Source organism: Oncorhynchus gorbuscha, linkage group LG18 (assembly GCF_021184085.1).
Source record: "Oncorhynchus gorbuscha isolate QuinsamMale2020 ecotype Even-year linkage group LG18, OgorEven_v1.0, whole genome shotgun sequence".
Classification (NCBI taxonomy): Eukaryota; Metazoa; Chordata; class Actinopteri; order Salmoniformes; family Salmonidae; genus Oncorhynchus; species Oncorhynchus gorbuscha.
The window spans coordinates 1,178,268-1,196,797 of record NC_060190.1 but is presented as its reverse complement, the minus strand read 5'-3'; the positions used below and the strand labels follow the sequence as shown (position 1 = coordinate 1,196,797).

Sequence of the window (18,530 nt, the reverse complement as noted above, 5' to 3'; positions counted from 1 at the left end):
ACCTATTCTAGTGTTGTTTATCCAGGTTAGTCCCAATGATAAACCTATTCTAGTGTTGTTTATCCAGGTTAGTCTCAATGATAAACCTCTTCTAGTGTTGTTTATCCAGGTTAGTCTCAATGATAAACCTATTCTAGTGTTGTTTATCCAGGTTAGTCTCAATGATAAACCTATTCTAGTGTTGTTTATCCAGGTTAGTCTCAATGATAAACCTATTCTAGTGTTGTTTATCCAGGTTAGTCTCAATGATAAACCTATTCTAGTGTTGTTTATCCAGGTTAGTCTCAACGATAAACCTATTCTAGTGTTGTTTATCCAGGTTAGTCTCAATGATAAACCTATTCTAGTGTTGTTTATCCAGGTTAGTATCAATGATAAACCTATTCTAGTGTTGTTTATCCAGGTTAGTCTCAATGATAAACCTATTCTAGTGTTGTTTATCCAGGTTAGTCTCAATGATAAACCTATTCTAGTGTTGTTTATCCAGGTTAGTCTCAATGATAAACCTCTTCTAGTGTTGTTTATCCAGGTTAGTATCAAAATCAGTATGCTCCACCTTCTTTTAAATTGTGCAATTTATTTTGATTATGGATTTGATTGATTGAATACAAGATATTTCAAAATGCTCATTTTAACCTTGAAAAACCTCTTGAATATAGTTGTTTAATTGAGTTCATTTGTGTACTAGTCATCAAGCTAGAGGTTTATGAAAATGTGATGGAGTTGTTCTGATGATAACATGGATAAGTTGTTGACATTAAAAACATTCACTACCTCATGAATATTCCTGTCAGCAGTATTAAAAACATTCACTACCTCATGAATATTCCTGTCAGCAGTATTAAAAACATTCACTACCTCATGAATATTCCTGTCAGCATTATTAAAAACATTCACTACCTCATGAATATTCCTGTCAGCATTATTAAAAATATTTACTACCTCATGGATATTCCTAGCAGTATTATTAAAAACATTCACTACCTCATGAATATTCCTATCAGTATTATTAAAAATATTTACTACCTCATGGATATTCCTAGCAGTATTATTAAAAACATTCACTACCTCATGAATATTCCTATCAGTATTATTCCACTATGTCAGCGAAAACCTGTGCGAATTTGTAAAAAAGATTGGATTAATCCAACACGTTATTGTCTGAATAGTATGTGGAACACCACTAGTGCTTCTACACCTGCATTGCTTGCTGTTTGGGGTTTTAGGCTGGGTTTCTGTACAGCACTTTGAGATATCAGCTGATATACGAAGGGCTATATAAATTGATTTGATTTGACTAGTGGACGCTCATTATATATACATCTACATTATGTATTGTTACACCATGCAGGAGCAGTATAGACCTCGTCTGTTCATTATATACATCTACATGATGTATTGTTACACCATGCAGGAGCAGTATAGACCTCGTCTGTTTATTATATACATCTAGCTGGTTGAGAGAATGTGAAGAGTGTGCAAAGCTATAATCAAGGCAAAGGGTGGCTACTTTTAAGAATCTCAAATATAAAATATATTTTGATTTGTTTAACACTTTTTTGGTTACTACATGTTTCCATATGTGTTATTTCATAGTTTTGATATCTTCACTATTATTCTACAATGTAGAAAATAGTAAAACTAAAGAAAACCCCTTGAATGAGTAGGTGTGTCTGCCCTGTACTGTACATCTACATGATTACACCATGTAGGAGAAGTTGCGTATTTTGACCAATCAGATATGAAAAATATCTGATTTGAAAATATCAAAAGACCAATTAGTTGGGAAAAAAATGCAGAATTGGGCTGCCTGTGTAAACGCAAATGAAATACATGAAAAATAAACGTATTTCCTGAAAATGAAATAAATATTTACGTAAACTGTGTTACCTACTCCAGTCAGCAGATGGCGATATGAGTTTTACAAGCGATGCAGCCGGAGTGTGACGTGACGTATAATCTAGTGGACGGGACACCTCTTCGACAACGACAGCTAATCAGTCACTTAGATAGCTTGCTAGCCAACAAATACGAACATATTTGAGCTATTTAGACGTTTTCGGTGTATATTAATCACTGTGTTTTAAACACACGTCTGTCGTATCTACTAGTTACCCATCCCAGCTTCATATTTACGTTGTCGGGTTGCTAACTGGTTAAATTAGCATTAGGCTAGTAGCTTATGCTAACTATCTAAATTGGCTTTCTTAATAACATTCCGGACCATGAGCTCACTAAACTACTCTCCCCCTGCAAAAGAAGAGGACGTCTGCTGGACCGAGAAACAGGGTATGTGGCTTAATATTGTCGTGAAAGAAGAGGAGGAAGAGAAGGATGTCACAGTGAAAGGCGATGAAGAAGCTTCCAGAGTGAAAGCTGAGGATCAGGAAGAGATTACTGTCACAACGAAAGAGGAGGACGAGGAAGAAGAGTATGAGACTGGAGATATGATTAACACCAGTGAGTAACGTTATACCATCTTAAAAACAGGAGCACAAACTGCCAATTGTTGCACTGATGTGGATTTTCGAAGTGGCAATCGGTGATTCAAACAACAACAAAATGGCCGCCATGACACTCGTTTTGGTGAACAGCTAAAGGTTGGGTGCTGGAGACACCGATATGTAACAACTGTCAAATTCCATTAAATAGCTATGAATACAAGGACTGACCATCCAAATGATAAAAATAATAGTTTAAGCGGGTTCTAAAACTATACAGTGTTTGTTTACAACTTTTTTTAAGCAAGCTATCAGCCTTACTAACGTGTGAATTACAACACACCCTTCCGTTTTCTAACATGGCATATCTACTAAGGCGACTCAGTGCATCCAATGGCAATGTCCACGATAGGTATCGGGCCCCACAGTGGAGGTGTCATAATACCCATAAAACCTAGCGGTCAAGCAGGGAAATGCTTCCGTTAGTTTTTAGAAATGCTTAAAATAAGGGCCATCTATTGTGTAGCCTTACCCTGGCGTGACGTTTTGATGACAGTTTAATGTTATCTCGGACAAGGTGACTTTTATCAATATATTCAGCTTTAGTTTACTCTCAAATTCGAAAATGCTAATCGACATTATGCAAGACTAGAAATCCCTGCAGGATCCTGCACGTCCACTTACGAAAAAAAAATCTATTGGTCACATACACATGGTTAGCAGATGTTATTGCAAGTGTAGCAAAATGCTTGTGCTTCTAGTTCTGACAGTGCAGCAATATCTAACAATTTCACAACAAATACCTAATACACACAAGTAAAGGAATAATGGACTATATAATGTTTACATACCCTACATTATTAATCTCATATGTATATACTGTACTCTGTCATCTACTGCATCTTTATGTAATAAATGTATCACCGTGCACCTGGCGACCTTGGTTAGCGTGCACTACGCCCAGCCAGCCACAGGAGTTGCTGGTGCGCGATGAGACAAGGATATCCCTACCGGCTAACCCGGACGACGCTAGGCCAATTGTGCATCACCCCACGGACCTCCCGGTCGCGGCCGGCTGCGACAGCCTGGGCGCGAACTCAGTCTCTGGTGGCATAGCTAGCGTTGCGATGCAGTGCCCTAGGCCACCCGGAGGCCTCGATATGACATTTTTGACCAATATTTTCCTTGCCCAAAAATACGATAACCGATATTAAAATTTTTAGCGGACTTAATAATTCTAGTACAGTTAAATAGTTAACACACACGGACACAGCAGTCTAAGGCACTGCATCTACAGTCCCTGGTTCAAATCCAGGCTGTATCAAATCCGGCCTTGATTGGGAGTCCCATAAAGTGGCACACAATTGGTTCAGCGTTGTCCGGGTTTTGTAGGTCACCACTATAAATAAAATGTGTTCTTAACTGACTTTCCTAGTTAAATAAAGGTTCAATTAATTAATTACAAAAAATATATACACTGCTCAAAAAAAAAGGAACACTTAAACAACACAATGTAACTCCAAGTCAATCACACTTCTGTGAAATCAAACTGTCCACTCAGGAAGCAACACTGATTGACAATAAATTTCACATGCTGTTGTGCAAATGGAATAGACAACAGGTGGAAATTATAGGCAATTAGCAAGGCACCCCCAATAAAGGAGTGGTTCTGCAGGTGATAACCACAGACCACTTCTCAGTTCTGGCTGATGTTTTGGTCACTTTTGAATGCTGGCGGTGCTTTCACTCTAGTGGTAGCATGAGATGGAGTCTACAACCCACACAAGTGGCTCAGGTAGTGCAGCTCATCCAGGATGGGACATCAATGCAAGCTGTGGAAAGGTTTGCTGTGTTTGTCTGTGTAGTGTCCATAGCATGGAGGCGCTACCAGGAGACAGGCCAGTACATCAGGAGACGTGGAGGAGGCCGTAGGAGGGCAACAACCCAGCAGCAGGACCGCTACCTCCGCCTTTGTGCAAGGAGGAGCAGGAGGAGCACTTCCAGAGCCCTGCAAAATGAACGTTCTGCTGCCTGCAACATCCTCCGGTTTGGCGGTGGGTTAGTCATGGTGTGGGGTGGCATTTCTTTGGGGGGGGTCGCACAGCCCTCCATGTGCTCACCAGAGGTAGCCTGACTGCCATTAGGTACCGAGATGAGATCCTCACACCCCTTGTGAAACCATATGCTGGTGCGGTTGGCCCTGGGTTCCTCCTAATGCAAGACAATGCTAGACCTCATGTGGCTGGAGTGTGTCAGCGGTTCCTGCAAGAGGAAGGCATTGTTGCTATGGACTGGCCCGCCCGTTCCCCAGACCTGAATCCATTTGAGTACATCTGGGACATCATGTCTCGCTCCATCCACCAATGTACCACAGACCGTCCAGGAGTTGGCGGATGCTTTAGTCCAGCTCTGGGAGGAGATCCCTCAGGAGACCATCCGCCACCTCATCAGGAGCATGCCCAGGCGTTGTAGGGAGGTCATACAGGCACGTGGAGGCCACACACACTACTGAGCCTCATTTTGACTTGTTTTAAAGGACATTACATCAAAGTTGGATCAGCCTGTAGTGTGTTTTCCACTTTAATTTTGAGTGTGACTCCAAATCCAGACCTCCATGGGTTGATACATTTGATTTCCATTGATAATTTTTGAGTGATTTTGTTGTCAACACATTCAACTATGTAAAGAAAAAGTATTTAATAAGAATATTTCATTCATTCAGATCTAGGATGTGTTATTTTAGTGTTCCCGTTATTTTTTGAGCAGTGTATATTCATATTCAGAATGAATAAATAAGTAGTAAACATTATCAGTAATTACCAGGAAACTCTACATTTGTTTTAAAATCACACTAACATTGTTATCTTGGAACACTAGGGGCATTTGTTATGGTCTAATGTTGTTATGGTCTAATGGTCTAATGTTGTTATCGTAGAATGTATGCACACATGACTGTATCGCTTTGGATAAAAGCGTCTGCTAAATGGCATATATTATTATATTATTATTATATTATTTCATTTATTTTTATATATTTATTATATTATTTTTTTGAGTATGTTCATTCAACAGGTGTTTCGCGTTTGTAAATTCATCAGTTATTCTGCGCTCCGGTACAGTCAGACGAGAGACGCTCTGAAATTGGAGTAGATAGCCATGGTGAATTTGCAAACCCAAGAGATATGTGCTAACTGGATAACAGTCGTTCTTGCTGGCTAACCAAATGACACCTGCATCTCTGGCTGTGTAGCCACCAAAAAAACAATACGAGAAGGGAAAAGTCAGTCACTCACCCGCTCCTCCAATAACATCACTTCCTCTTGTTAGCTAGCTAGTGTTAAGCTCCATGTTTTTTTTTAGCTTGCTACCTAAATAGAAACGCTAGCCTATTAGCCACATTATGACTGCCTCGTGATCATTGCCCTTGCTAGTCTGATTGTATTGACATTCCCAGCCTTCGTTACATTCGTCTGTTTTTGTCATTGAATCTGATACAGTGCATCCTGAATGGAGGCAGTAAACAATGTACCAGGCCAGCTGTGATTTACAACCTGAGAGCAATATTTTTTTGGACTACTAAAATGTATTGGTGAATTATATTAATCATGCATTGAACTATATCCATCTATTCTGCCAACAATGCCTTAGTGTACGCCGTGGAATGTTGAGTCAAATATAACCTATTTTTAAAAACCTCTTATGAAGTTGGTTTCTGGGCATAAACTGGGAATTTTATAATTTTGACTGATTTATGATTGTCTTGTTTGTTTCATATCTGCAAATGAGTTAAAATGCTTTCTGTTCCACTTTAAATAAACACTCTGTCTTTGACAGCAGAGAGACCAGACTTGGCAGAGGAACCAGAGCCAGAGACTTCCGAACCAGCAAGACGACATCACTGTTCCTACTGTGGAAAGAGCTTTAACCAGTTAGGGGACCTAAAGAAACACGAGAGGATACATACAGGAGAGAAGCCTCACAAATGCTCCCAGTGTGGACAGTGTTTTACCTGGTTACAGAATCTAAAACAACATCAAATAATACACACAGGCGAGAAGCCTTACCAATGCTCTCAGTGTGAAAAGGCTTTTACCCGGTTAGCACATCTGAAAGAACATAAAATAGTACACACGGGAGAAAAACCTTTCCACTGCTCTCAGTGTGAAAAGCGATTTACCAAGTTAGGGATCCTAAAACAGCACGAGAAGACGCACACCGAAGAAAAGCCCTACCATTGCTCTCAGTGTGGAAAAATATTTTCCTTAGCAAAGTACCTGAAAGAGCATGAAAAAATACATACAGGAGAAAAACCTGGAGAGAAGCTTTTTCTCTGCTCCCTGTGCGGAAAGAGTTTTACCCAGTCAACCCACCTGAAATCCCACACAAGAACACACACGGGGGAGAAGCCTTATCAATGCTCCGTTTGTGGGAAGAGTTTTTCTCAATCAAGTTGTCTGAAAAAACATAAGAGAATACACACCGGAGAGAAGCCTTACCACTGCTCCCTGTGCGGAAAGAATTTTACCCGGTTAGATTACCTGAAATCACATAACAGAACACACACAGTTGAGAAGCCTTTACACACAGTTGACACAGTTGAGAAGCCTTTACACACAGTTGAGAAGCCTTTACACACAGTAGAGATGCCTTTAAACACAGGAGAGATGCCTTTAAACACAGGAGAGAAGTCCTCATTGTAAATAAGATTTTTTTTCTTAATTAACTTGCCTGGTAAAAAAAGATATGAATATGAAGAATGTAGTAATGTCTAGTAATGTAGTAATGTCTAGTAATGTCTAGTAATGTCTAGTAATGTCTAGTAATGTCTAGTAATGTCTAGTAATGTCTAGTAATGTAGTTCAGTGATGTTCAGAATGAACCGTTTATATACTGTTTATGCCATTTGATGAAAGTGTAGTTTGTATTTTTTTTTAAATCTCAAGACATTGAATATGAAATACATTGTTTTAATATAATAATAATAATATATGCCATTTAGCAGATGCTAGTTATCCTAGTTATGCGACTTACAGTCATGTGTGTCATACATTCTAGTAATGTCTAGTAATGGTTCAGTGGTCCAGAATGAACCCACTACCCTGCCATTTGATGAAAGTGCCATTTTCTTTTTTTTAATCTCAAGACTGAGCTACAGAAGGACATTGTTTTGACGTAGACTTCCAATATGTCAGTTTGAATGTGTAATGCTCTCTGCGATTACATGGTCGTGTTTCAACTCCGGCTCTGTGTGTTGTGTGTGTGTCATTACTCGAGCACTCTCATTACCATTTGCTCTGTTGTTTAGATTTGCTTTCAATATGTATCTTACAGGATTTAAGGGAATAATATTGTCCTGTAAAGATAACAGACCAAGAAAACAATTAGTGCCACAAACGAAGGGAATTGTCACAAAATGTTTGTCATTGCGGTTCTACAGTGGAAATGTACCTCTAGTTCCAACTTCTGAACAGCAACGTATGTCTCCTTTTATAAATATGGAGGAATTGAGTGAGCACATCTCATGTTCCCCCGGTCTCGGGCACAGCCTATAGGCTCTGGGACACGTGGGCCGTCCAACAACAACCCCCGACATGAGAGCAAGTTCGCAGCACTTTTTGGTGGCAGTCAGAGTAGCTTTGCTAATCAAGCGATGAACTCAGATCAAATAAATATATATATTGTCTTACTCCCTGTTTCACCATCAGCCCTTCCAGCATTGCAGACAGAAGTAAACCACTGTAGCAACAGGTCATAAACAGGAAGTAATAAGCTCACACTTGGAGTATGTTTGTAGATGGTTACAAATGAACTAAACCCAGCCCTTATCAGAAACTTAGTCAAATGACTTTGCGAGTCAGTTTATCAATGAAAGACCACAAAAATGAATTATTGACTCATGGTTTTGTACAACATCACAGATAAGCCCAGCATTATCTTTCAACTGACAAAAGTCACGTTTCTTGTTTCTTTTCTTCTTCTTGCTAGCTTTAGCTCAAAGCTCGGTGGCTTTTAAAGGCTAGCTAGCTTTAGCTCAAAGCTTGGTGGCTTTTAAAGGCTAGCTAGCTTTAGCTCAAAGCGTGGTGGCTTTTAAAGGCTCGCTAGCTTTAGCTCAAAGCTTGGTGGCTTTTAATATAAGATCCTTGTCTAACTAACGTTACTTGTTGGTGGCCCATGGCCCTTAACTAGCCTGGTGAAGGCTAGCTAGCTGGAGCGGTGGTCAGGTAACATTAGCTGGAGTCAGACAGCTTTGACAAACTGCAATTTTATGCTTTTTTTCACCTTTGGGATTTGCCCTTTTTGCCATCTATATCACTTGAATACCGTGCTTCTACATCGATCTGCATTGCTTGCTGTTTGGGGTTTTAGGCCGGGTTTCTGTACAGCACTTTGTAACATCGGCTGATGTAAAAAGGGCTTTATAAATACATTTGATTGATTGGAACCTGTTTACACCTCACCTGGATTACAATGCTTTCTGTTACCTCTTACTATCCTGGAATCTGTGTGGATTACAATGCTTTCTGTTACCTCTTACCATCCTGGAATCTGTGTGGATTACAATGCTTTCTGTTACCTCTTACCATCCTGGAATCTGTGGCTTTCTGTTATTACAATGCTTTCTGTTACCTCTTACTATCCTGGAATCTGTGTGCATTACAATGCTTTCTGTTACCTCTTACCATCCTGGAATCTGTGTGGATTACAATGCTTTCTGTTACCTCTTACCATCCTGGAATCTGTGTGGATTACAATGCTTTCTGTTACCTCTTACTATCCTGGAATCTGTGTGGATTACAATGCTTTCTGTTACCTCTTACTATCCTGGAATCTGTGTGGATTACAATGCTTTCTGTTACCTCTTACTATCCTGGAATCTGTGTGGATTACAATGCTTTCTGTTACCTCTTACTATCCTGGAATCTGTGTGGATTACAATGCTTTCTGTTACCTCTTACTATCCTGGAATCTGTGTGGATTACAATGCTTTCTGTTACCTCTTACCATCCTGGAATCTGTGTGGATAACAATGCTTTCTGTTACCTCTTACCATCCTGGAATCTGTGTGGATAACAATGCTTTCTGTTACCTCTTACTATCCTGGAATCTGTGTGGATAACAATGCTTTCTGTTACCTCTTACTATCCTGGAATCTGTGTGGATTACTGCTTTCTGAATCTGGAATCTGTGGATTACAATGCTTTCTGTTACCTCTTACTATCCTGGAATCTGTGTGGATTACAATGCTTTCTGTTACCTCTTACTATCCTGGAATCTGTGTGGATTACAATGCTTTCTGTTACCTCTTACCATCCTGGAATCTGTGTGGATTACAATGCTTTCTGTTACCTCTCACTTTCCTGGAATCTGTGTGGATAACAATGGACATTTCCAAGGTAAAACAACGTTCTGAGAACCATATGTTTATAAGAACGTGGTTGTTTTAGGTTTATTTTGCATTCAACCTTTCCACAACGTTCTGGGAATGGTGCAGTATCGTTGATTGGCTTTGGAACATTCTCCGCGCATTTACAGGAACTTGCCGAACCAATTTTCTCGGTATTTCATTACTGTAATAGAACGTCTCCTAAAAGTTCAAACATATTTAATTAAATGTTTGTTCGCGTTCTAGGAACGCATTGGGAATGTTCTCAAATAGTTCCCGAGAACCTTAACATTATTTTGTGGGAATGTTCTCAAATAGTTCCCGAGAACCTTAACATTATTTTGTGGGAATGTCAATACGTCCAACAGCTAGTCAACATGACCAGAACATTGTACCTATTTTTTTGAAAGCTTTCCGTATATATAACACACTTCCAACGTATATATTAGCCACTGTGTTTAACACACTTCCAACGTATACATTAGCCACTGTGTTTAACACACTTCCAACGTATATATTAGCCACTGTGTTTAACACACTTCCAACGTATATATTAGCCACTGTGTTTAACACACTTCCAACGTATATATTATTTACCCCATTTATTTCACATTTACGTTTGTTAGCTAGCTGGCTGTATCAATGAGCAGACTCGAATGCTAACTACCTCACATCCGACCACGAGCTCACTAAACTACCCCATTAAGCGGTCGCTATCACGTTTAAGGTAAGACCCAAATGCAGACTGTCGAAGTAACAATGTTTATTTCAGCAACAAGGGCGGTTAAACGACAGGTGAAGGCGGGCAGGGGTCGATAATCCAGAGTAGTGGGGCAAAGTTACAGGATGGCAGGCAGGGTCAGTGCGGGCAGAAAGGTCAAAACCGGGAAACCAGGAACAATAGTGACAGGAGCAGAGGGAAAACCGCTGGTAGGCTTGAAGAAACCAAAAAATAACTGGTAACAGACAAACGGAGAACACGGGTATAAATACACGGGATAATGGGGAAGATGGGCGACACCTGGAGGGGGTGGAGACAATCACAAAGACAGGTGAAACAGATCAGGGCGTGACAGTTTGTCTTTGTCTTAGTAATAAACGTGACGTCCAGGTCGAGTGATCTGATTTGGATTCAACCTCACAGGAAGACAATTTTATCATGTGAAGATTTAATTCTGGGTCATATTCATTAGTGCACAACATAGTGAAATGCTTTGCAACAGAAAACAACAAAAAACAAGCTGTATTGGGGACATTTTAAGCTGAATGCAGTTTATATTCAGTTAAGAGTAATTAACACACTGTTGAGCTTATTTCTATGTTTTCCCTGTCTGCAATACACATCATTTCCACTGATCTTAATTGTGACACTTTATTTGTGTATGGGTTGATGGTCACTTGACTTGATACTGAATGTTCTGGAATGTTCTTTTATCTGTTGATAGGGTCTGACGCCAGACTGAAGGTTCCAGGACTGAGGACACTGATTTGTTGTTGTAATTTATTTATTTAAGCTTTAGTCATAAATCACCAAGGTATATTTTATAGATGGCCCTGTAGTTACAAAAACTATACACATCAATACTTTTTTTATTTCTTTAGCATTTACAGACTAAGGTCTCTTTTTATTGATCAGCCCTGTTGTTACAACAACAATCTATACACATCAGTACACTAAAAGCCAACCAGAGACCCCAAACACCCAATCATAGAACACAGACCCATTATCCAGGGGTCTTCCAACCTTTCTGCCCTAGAGCAGGGGTCTCCCAACCTTTCTGCCCTATAGCAGGGGTCTCTCAACCTTTCTGCCCTAGAGCAGGGGGTCTCTCAACCTTTCTGCCCTAGAGCAGGGGTCTTCCAACCTTTCTGCCCCAGAGCAGGGGTCTCCCAACCTTTCTGCACTAGAGCAGTGGTCTCCCAACCTTGCTGCCCTAGAGAAGGGGTCTCCCAACCTTGCTGCCCTAGAGCAGGGGTCTCCCAACCTGTCTGCCCTAGAGCAGGGGTCTCCCAACCTTTCTGCCCTAGAGCAGGGGTCTCCAACCTTTCTGCCCTAGAGCAGGGGTCTCTCAACCTTTCTGCCCTAGAGCAGGGGTCTCTCAACCTTTCTGCCCTAGAGCAGGGGTCTCTCAACCTTTCTGCCCTAGAGCAGGGGTCTCCAACCTTGCTGCCCTAGAGCAGGGGTCTCCCAACCTTTCTGCCCTAGAGCAGGGGTCTCCCAACCTTTCTGCCCTAGAGCAGGGATCTCCCTTTCCTTTCTACCCTAGAGCAGGGGTCTCCCAACCTTTCTGCCCTAGAGCAGGGGTCTCCAACCTTTCTGCCCTAGAGCAGGGGTCTCCAACCTTGCTGCCCTAGAGCAGGGGTCTCCAACCTTGCTGCCCTAGAGCAGGGGTCTCCAACCTTTCTGCCCTAGAGCAGGGGTCTCCAACCTTTCTGCCCTACAGCAGGGGTCTCCAACCTTTCTGCCCTAGAGCAGGGGTCTCCAACCTTTCTGCCCTGAGCAGGGGTCCAACCTGCTCCAACCTTGCTGCCCTAGAGCCCCCTAGAGCAGGGGTCTCCCAACCTTTCTGCCCTAGAGCAGGGGTCTCCCAACCTTTCTGCCCTAGAGCAGGGGTCTCCCTTTCCTTTCTGCCCTAGAGCAGGGGTCTCCCAACCTTTCTGCCCTAGAGCAGGGGTCTCCAACCTTTCTGCCCTAGAGCAGGGGTCTCCCAACCTTGCTGCCCTAGAGCAGGGGTCTCCAACCTTGCTGCCCTAGAGCAGGGGTCTCCAACCTTTCTGCCCTAGAGCAGGGGTCTCCAACCTTTCTGCCTCCAACCTACAGCAGGGGTCTCCAACCTTTCTGCCCTAGAGCAGGGGTCTCCAACCGTTCTGCCCTAGAGCAGGGGTCTCCAACCTTGCTGCCCTAGAGAAGTGGTCTCCCAACCCTGCTGCCCTAGAGCAGGGGTCTCCAACCTTTCTGCCCTAGAGCAGGGGTCTCCAACCTTTCTGCCCTAGAGCAGGGGTCTCCAACCTTTCTGCCCTAGAGCAGGGGTCTCCAACCTTTCTGCCCTAGAGCAGGGGTCTCCCAACCGTTCTGCCCTAGAGCAGGGGTCTCCCAACCGTTCTGCCCTAGAGCAGGGGTCTCCCAACCGTTCTGCCCTAGAGCAGGGGTCTCCCAACCGTTCTGCCCTAGAGTAGGGGTCTCCAACCTTGCTGCCCTAGAGCAGGGGTCTCCCAACCTTGCTGCCCTAGAGCAGGGGTCTCCCAACCTTGCTGCCCTAGAGCAGGGGTCTCCCAACCCTTCTGCCCTAGAGCAGGAGCACACGGACCATCTGTGAGTGGAACTGTGAAGACTGTCGAGGTGGGAGAGTTAACCGTCAACTCGTAATTGTTTATTCCACTTTCCATTTGGCAATGCGAACATCAGTAACCTCTACATAATGTACCATCAAATACATATAGAATTATATACCCTGGACTCTGACATTGCTCATCCTAATATTTCTATATTTCTTAATTCCATTATTTTACTTTTTAGATGTGCAGGTATTGTTATGTATTGTTAGATATTACTGCACTGTTGCACATCTGATAAATGTGTGCATTTGACCAATAAAATTTGATTTAATTTGTTGTTGCTGGAGTGTCTTGGTCAGTTTAGCACAGAAAATGCCACCCTCGTCAACCTGTCACCTAATCATGCCTAATGACCTTATTGGCTGTAAGAGAAAACATAACACCTGGTTGTTTTTAAATAACTTATTTTGAAATTGTTTGCCAGAATAAACAATGTTATGAATATTTGTCGAAACTGCGTTACGCACTCCAGTCAACAGATTGCGATGTGAGTCTTTCATGTGGTGCTTCTTGCGTGACGTCTAATCTAGTGGACGGAACTGGAAGCTTCTTCAACGACCAACAAGGCTACTGATTCAACCATTTCGGTAGCTTGCTAGTCAACATAAAATCGAATCATTGAAGCTCTTTAGACCATTCTTGTGTATATTAATCAGTGTTTAAAAGACAATTGTGTGTACGTATTAACGTAAAATTAATTTGCTTGTAGAATTGACCAATTTGTTAAAAAAAGGTATACCAGCACTAGGCTAGTCGCAAATGCTAACTAGCTACCTAGCTAACATCCCCGACCATGAGTTCACTAAGCTACTCCCCCCCTGCTAAAGAACAGGTCTTCTGGATGGAGAAAGAAGCTCTGGGTCTTAACTTTGTCGTAAAAGAAGAGGAGGATATTACAGTGAAAGAAGAGGAGGATATTACAGTAAAAGAAGAGGAGGATATTACAGTGAAAGAAGAGGAGGATATTACAGTGAAAGAAGAGGAGGATATTACAGTAAAAGAAGAGGAGGATATTACAGTGAAAGAAGAGGAGGATATTACAGTAAAAGAAGAGGAGGATATTACAGTGAAAGAAGAGGAGGATATTACAGTGAAAGAAGAGGAAGAAGCTTTCAGAGTGAAAAGGGAAGAAGAAATCACATTGAAAGAAGAAAATGTTACAGTGAAAGACGAGAAAGAACCTTTTGGAGTGAAAGAGGAAGAGGGGATAGAGGCTGTCACAGCGAAAGAGGAAGAAGGGATAGAGGCTGTCACAGTGGAAGAGGAAGAGGGGATAGAGGCTGTCACAGTGGAAGAGGAAGAGGGGATAGAGGCTGTCACAGTGGAAGAGGAAGAGGGGATAGAGGCTGTCACAGTGGAAGAGGAGGTGGTAGACGCTTTCAGAATTAAAAAGGAGGAAGAGGATGTTACAGTCCAAGACGTGAACGAGCCTTTTGGGGTGAAAAGGGAAGATGGGGTAGAGGCTGACACAATGGAAGAGGAGGTGGTAGACACTTTCAGAATTAAAAAGGAGGAAGAGGAGGCAATCACATTGAAAGAAGATGTTCCTACAGTGAAAGAAGAGAAAGAACCCCTTGGAGTAAAAGAGGAAGAGGAGGCTATCACATTAAATGAAAAGGAGGATGTTCTAATGGAAGAAGAGGAAGAACCTGTTGGAGTGGAAGAGAAGGTTATCTCAAAAGAGGAAGACGTTTTGGGAGTAAAAGAAGGCGGGGATGAGGAGGACGAGCCTGAAGATCCGAATAACACAAGTGAGTACCGTCTTAAAACAGGGGCACAAGCTATGCAGTTGTTGAACTAATGTGTGGTTTTAAAGGGGCATTCTACTGATGTTCTACACATGAATATGTGGTTCAGTACTGTAGGAATTGTTGAAGGAGCTCTCTGTGATTGTTCCATACATTTGGGGATTTTTAAAGTAATGACATATATGCCTTGCTCGAACTTAGACCCCTTTATTCGTGATTTAATGTATTAATAAGATTGGGTCTCTTGCATTCCATAGCGACTGCGTTGGATTACTTACGACCAAATCCGTATCCGTGTATCGATGAATATCCATAGTCAGTATGCAGTGTTTCTTTAATAAAAGGTCGTCCCTTACATCACCGAGCGGTGCCCAGGAAATATTGTTTTTGTTAGACGCGACCACCTCCCGTGGTCTACGTTTGGGCCAATAAAGGAGGTCGGTGTAAATTTGTGATACGTTCCAACAGGAATCTGTAACAAAAACAGGATTCAGAATAAGATACCGGGTAGAGAGTGGGTTATTTCATTACGTTTTTTCACTCACCACGTTTATCCACTCTGGTGGTCTACGGACAAACATTAAGAATAAGCTACGTGGTGAGTTGATGCCTATTCAGCAGCTAGTTAGCCAGGTGGTGAGTTGATGCCTATTCAGCAGCTAGTTAGCCAGGTGGTGAGTTGATGCCTATTCAGCAGCTAGTTAGCTAGGTGGTGAGTTGATGCCTATTCAGCTGCTAGTTAGCTAGGTGGTGAGTTGATGCCTATTCAGCTGCTAGTTAGCTAGGTGGTGAGTTGATGCCTATTCAGCAGCTAGTTAGCTAGGTGGTGAGTTGATGCCTATTCAGCAGCTAGTTAGCTAGGTGGTGAGTTGATGCCTATTCAGCAGCTAGTTAGCTAGGTGGTGAGTTGATGCCTATTCAGCAGCTAGTTAGCTAGGTGGTGAGTTGATGCCTATTCAGCAGTTAGTTAGCTAGATGGTGAGTTGATGCCTATTCAGCAGCTAGTTAGTTAGGTGATTTGATCATGCTACTTTGTATGCGTTGTTTGTTGTCATCCTTGTGCATGACGTTTTTGGAACAGATTCCTGTTGGAACGTTCCACAGATTATACCCACCCTGCATATACCAATCCCAGATTATACCCACCCTGCATATACCAATCCCAGATTATACCCACCCTGCATATACCAATCCCAGATTATACCCACCCTGCATATACCAATCCCAGATTATACCCACCCTGCATATACCAATCCCAGATTATACCCACCCTGCATATACCAATCCCAGATTATACCCACCCTGCATATACCAATCCCAGATTATACCCACCCTGCATATACCAATCCCAGATTATACCCACCCTGCATATACCAATCCCAGATTATACCCACCCTGCATATACCAATCCCAGATTATACCCACCCTGCATATACCAATCCCAGATTATACCCACCCTGCATATACCAATCCCAGATTATACCCACCCTGCATATACCAATCCCAGATTATACCCACCCTGCATATACCAATCCCAGATTATACCCACCCTGCATATACCAATCCCAGATTATACCCACCCTGCATATACCAATCCCAGATTATACCCACCCTGCATATACCAATCCCAGATTATACCCACCCTGCATATACCAATCCCAGATTATACCCACCCTAATAAAGGCATATCCATTGATTCTTGGAGACTATAATTTATTAATGCCCAATACATTTAGTTCAACTGTTGTACCCCGTCTGAGGGGTATATTACGTAGCGAGATAGAGTTAGCGAGCTAACTTGGGTCAATTTAGAATTTAACTCATTGAATTGTTTTGCCCTCTGATTGTTAGTGTCTATGGGTTATTGTGTGTAGATTGATGAGGACAATAAATAATTTAATCAATTTTAGAATAAGTCTGTAACGTAACAAAATGTGGGAATAATGGAAGGGGTCTGAATACCTTCCGAATGCACTGCAGTCTGGAAATAAGACAGTATTTAGTTATATTTTCGGAGGTTTAGAGACAAAAGCACTGGTTGTCCCTTCTGTTTGGCATAGTTTCTAGCAGGGCACACTGGTTGTCCCTTCTGTTTGGCATAGTTTCTAGCAGGGCACACTGGTTGTCCCTGCGGTTGGCATAGTTTCTAGCAGGGCACACTGGTTGTCCCTGTCCCTGCTGTTGGCATAGTTTCTAGCAGGGCACACTGGTTGTCCCTGCTGTTTCTAGGGCATAGTTTCTAGCAGGGCACACTGGTTGTCCCTTCTGTTTGGCATAGTTTCTAGCAGGGCACACTGGTTGTCCCTGCTGTTGGCATAGTTTCTAGCAGGGCACACTGGTTGTCCCTTCTGTTTGGCATAGTTTCTAGCAGGGCACACTGGTTGTCCCTGCGGTTGGCTATAGTTTCTTCTGCAGGGCACACTGGTTGTCCCTGCGGTTGGGGTACATAGTTTCTAGCAGGGCACACTGGTTGTCCCTGGGTTTCTAGTTGGCATAGTTTATAGCCAATCACACTGGTTGTCCCTGCTGTTGGCATAGTTTCTAGCAGGGCACACTGGTTGTTTGTTCTAAACAGAAATGTTTGCTATGCAGGCTGGCTAACGTGCTTCTCCCTTGCTAGCTTGTTAACACAATCACATCAAACTCTGAAGCTGGAATGACAGCAAACCAGATGCAATTTCGTTGGACTTTTTCTCTATTGTAATTTCTTTAAATGGTTCCATAATAGTGACGATGATGCTTGGTTTCATAAAGTGGCTCGGAAAGGTTGCTCTCATCCGGTGACGTTTACTCTCTAAGGCAGGGTGTAGATCGCATTTCAAAATTGCAATATTGTTGGAGAGGCAGATAGTTTATACAAATGTTGCAAACCAAATGTTAGTCTAAAAGCATGGGGTGAAAATATCTAGATAATTTTTTCCCAGTGGAGATTAGTTTATAAATTGCCTGGCTGGGCTGTGAGAGAGTGGAGATTAGTTTATGAATTGCCTGGCTGGGCTGTGGGACAGTGGAGATTAGTTTATGAATTGCCTGGCTGGGCTGTGGGACAGTGGAGATTAGTTTATGAATTGCCTGGCTGGGCTGTGAGACAGTGGAGATTAGTTTATGAATTGCCTGGCTGGGCTGTGAGACAGTGGAGATTAGTTTATGAATTGCCTGGCTGGGCTGTGGGACAGTGGAGATTAGTTTATGAATTGCCTGGCTGGGCTGTGGGACAGTGGGCTGTGGGACAGTGGAGATTAGTTTATGAATTGCCTGGCTGGGCTGTGGGACAGTGGAGATTAGTTTATGAATTGCCTGCCTGGGCTGTGGGACAGTGGAGATTAGTTTATGAATTGCCTGCCTGGAATGGAAAAATATCAACAGTCAAAAAGATATATCAAAATGAACAGACTAGGTCTATACTGCTCCTACATGGTGTAACAATACATCATGTAGATGTATATAATGAACAGACTAGGTCTATACTGCTCCTACATGGTGTAACAATACATCATGTATATAATGAACAGACTAGGTCTATACTGCTCCTACATGGTGTAACAATACATCATGTAGATGTATATAATGAACGGACTAGGTCTATACTGCTCCTACATGGTGTAACAATGCAATGTATAT

General features: G+C 42.2%; 1 protein-coding gene across 1 annotated transcript in view; it reads left to right on the top strand.

The window, feature by feature from the left end:
• Positions 1–1,944: 1,944 nt before the first annotated feature.
• The window catches only part of LOC124003116 (zinc finger protein 569-like), a 23,678-nt gene continuing 7,092 nt past the window's right edge, over positions 1,945–18,530 (top strand). The window contains exons 1-3 of the mRNA XM_046311181.1: positions 1,945–2,460; positions 6,276–7,137; positions 14,608–14,912. Coding sequence (XP_046167137.1) covers positions 2,226–2,460; positions 6,276–7,137; positions 14,608–14,912 — 1,402 coding nt within the window. The 5' untranslated portion in view covers positions 1,945–2,225. The remainder of the gene's footprint in view (positions 2,461–6,275; positions 7,138–14,607; positions 14,913–18,530) is intronic.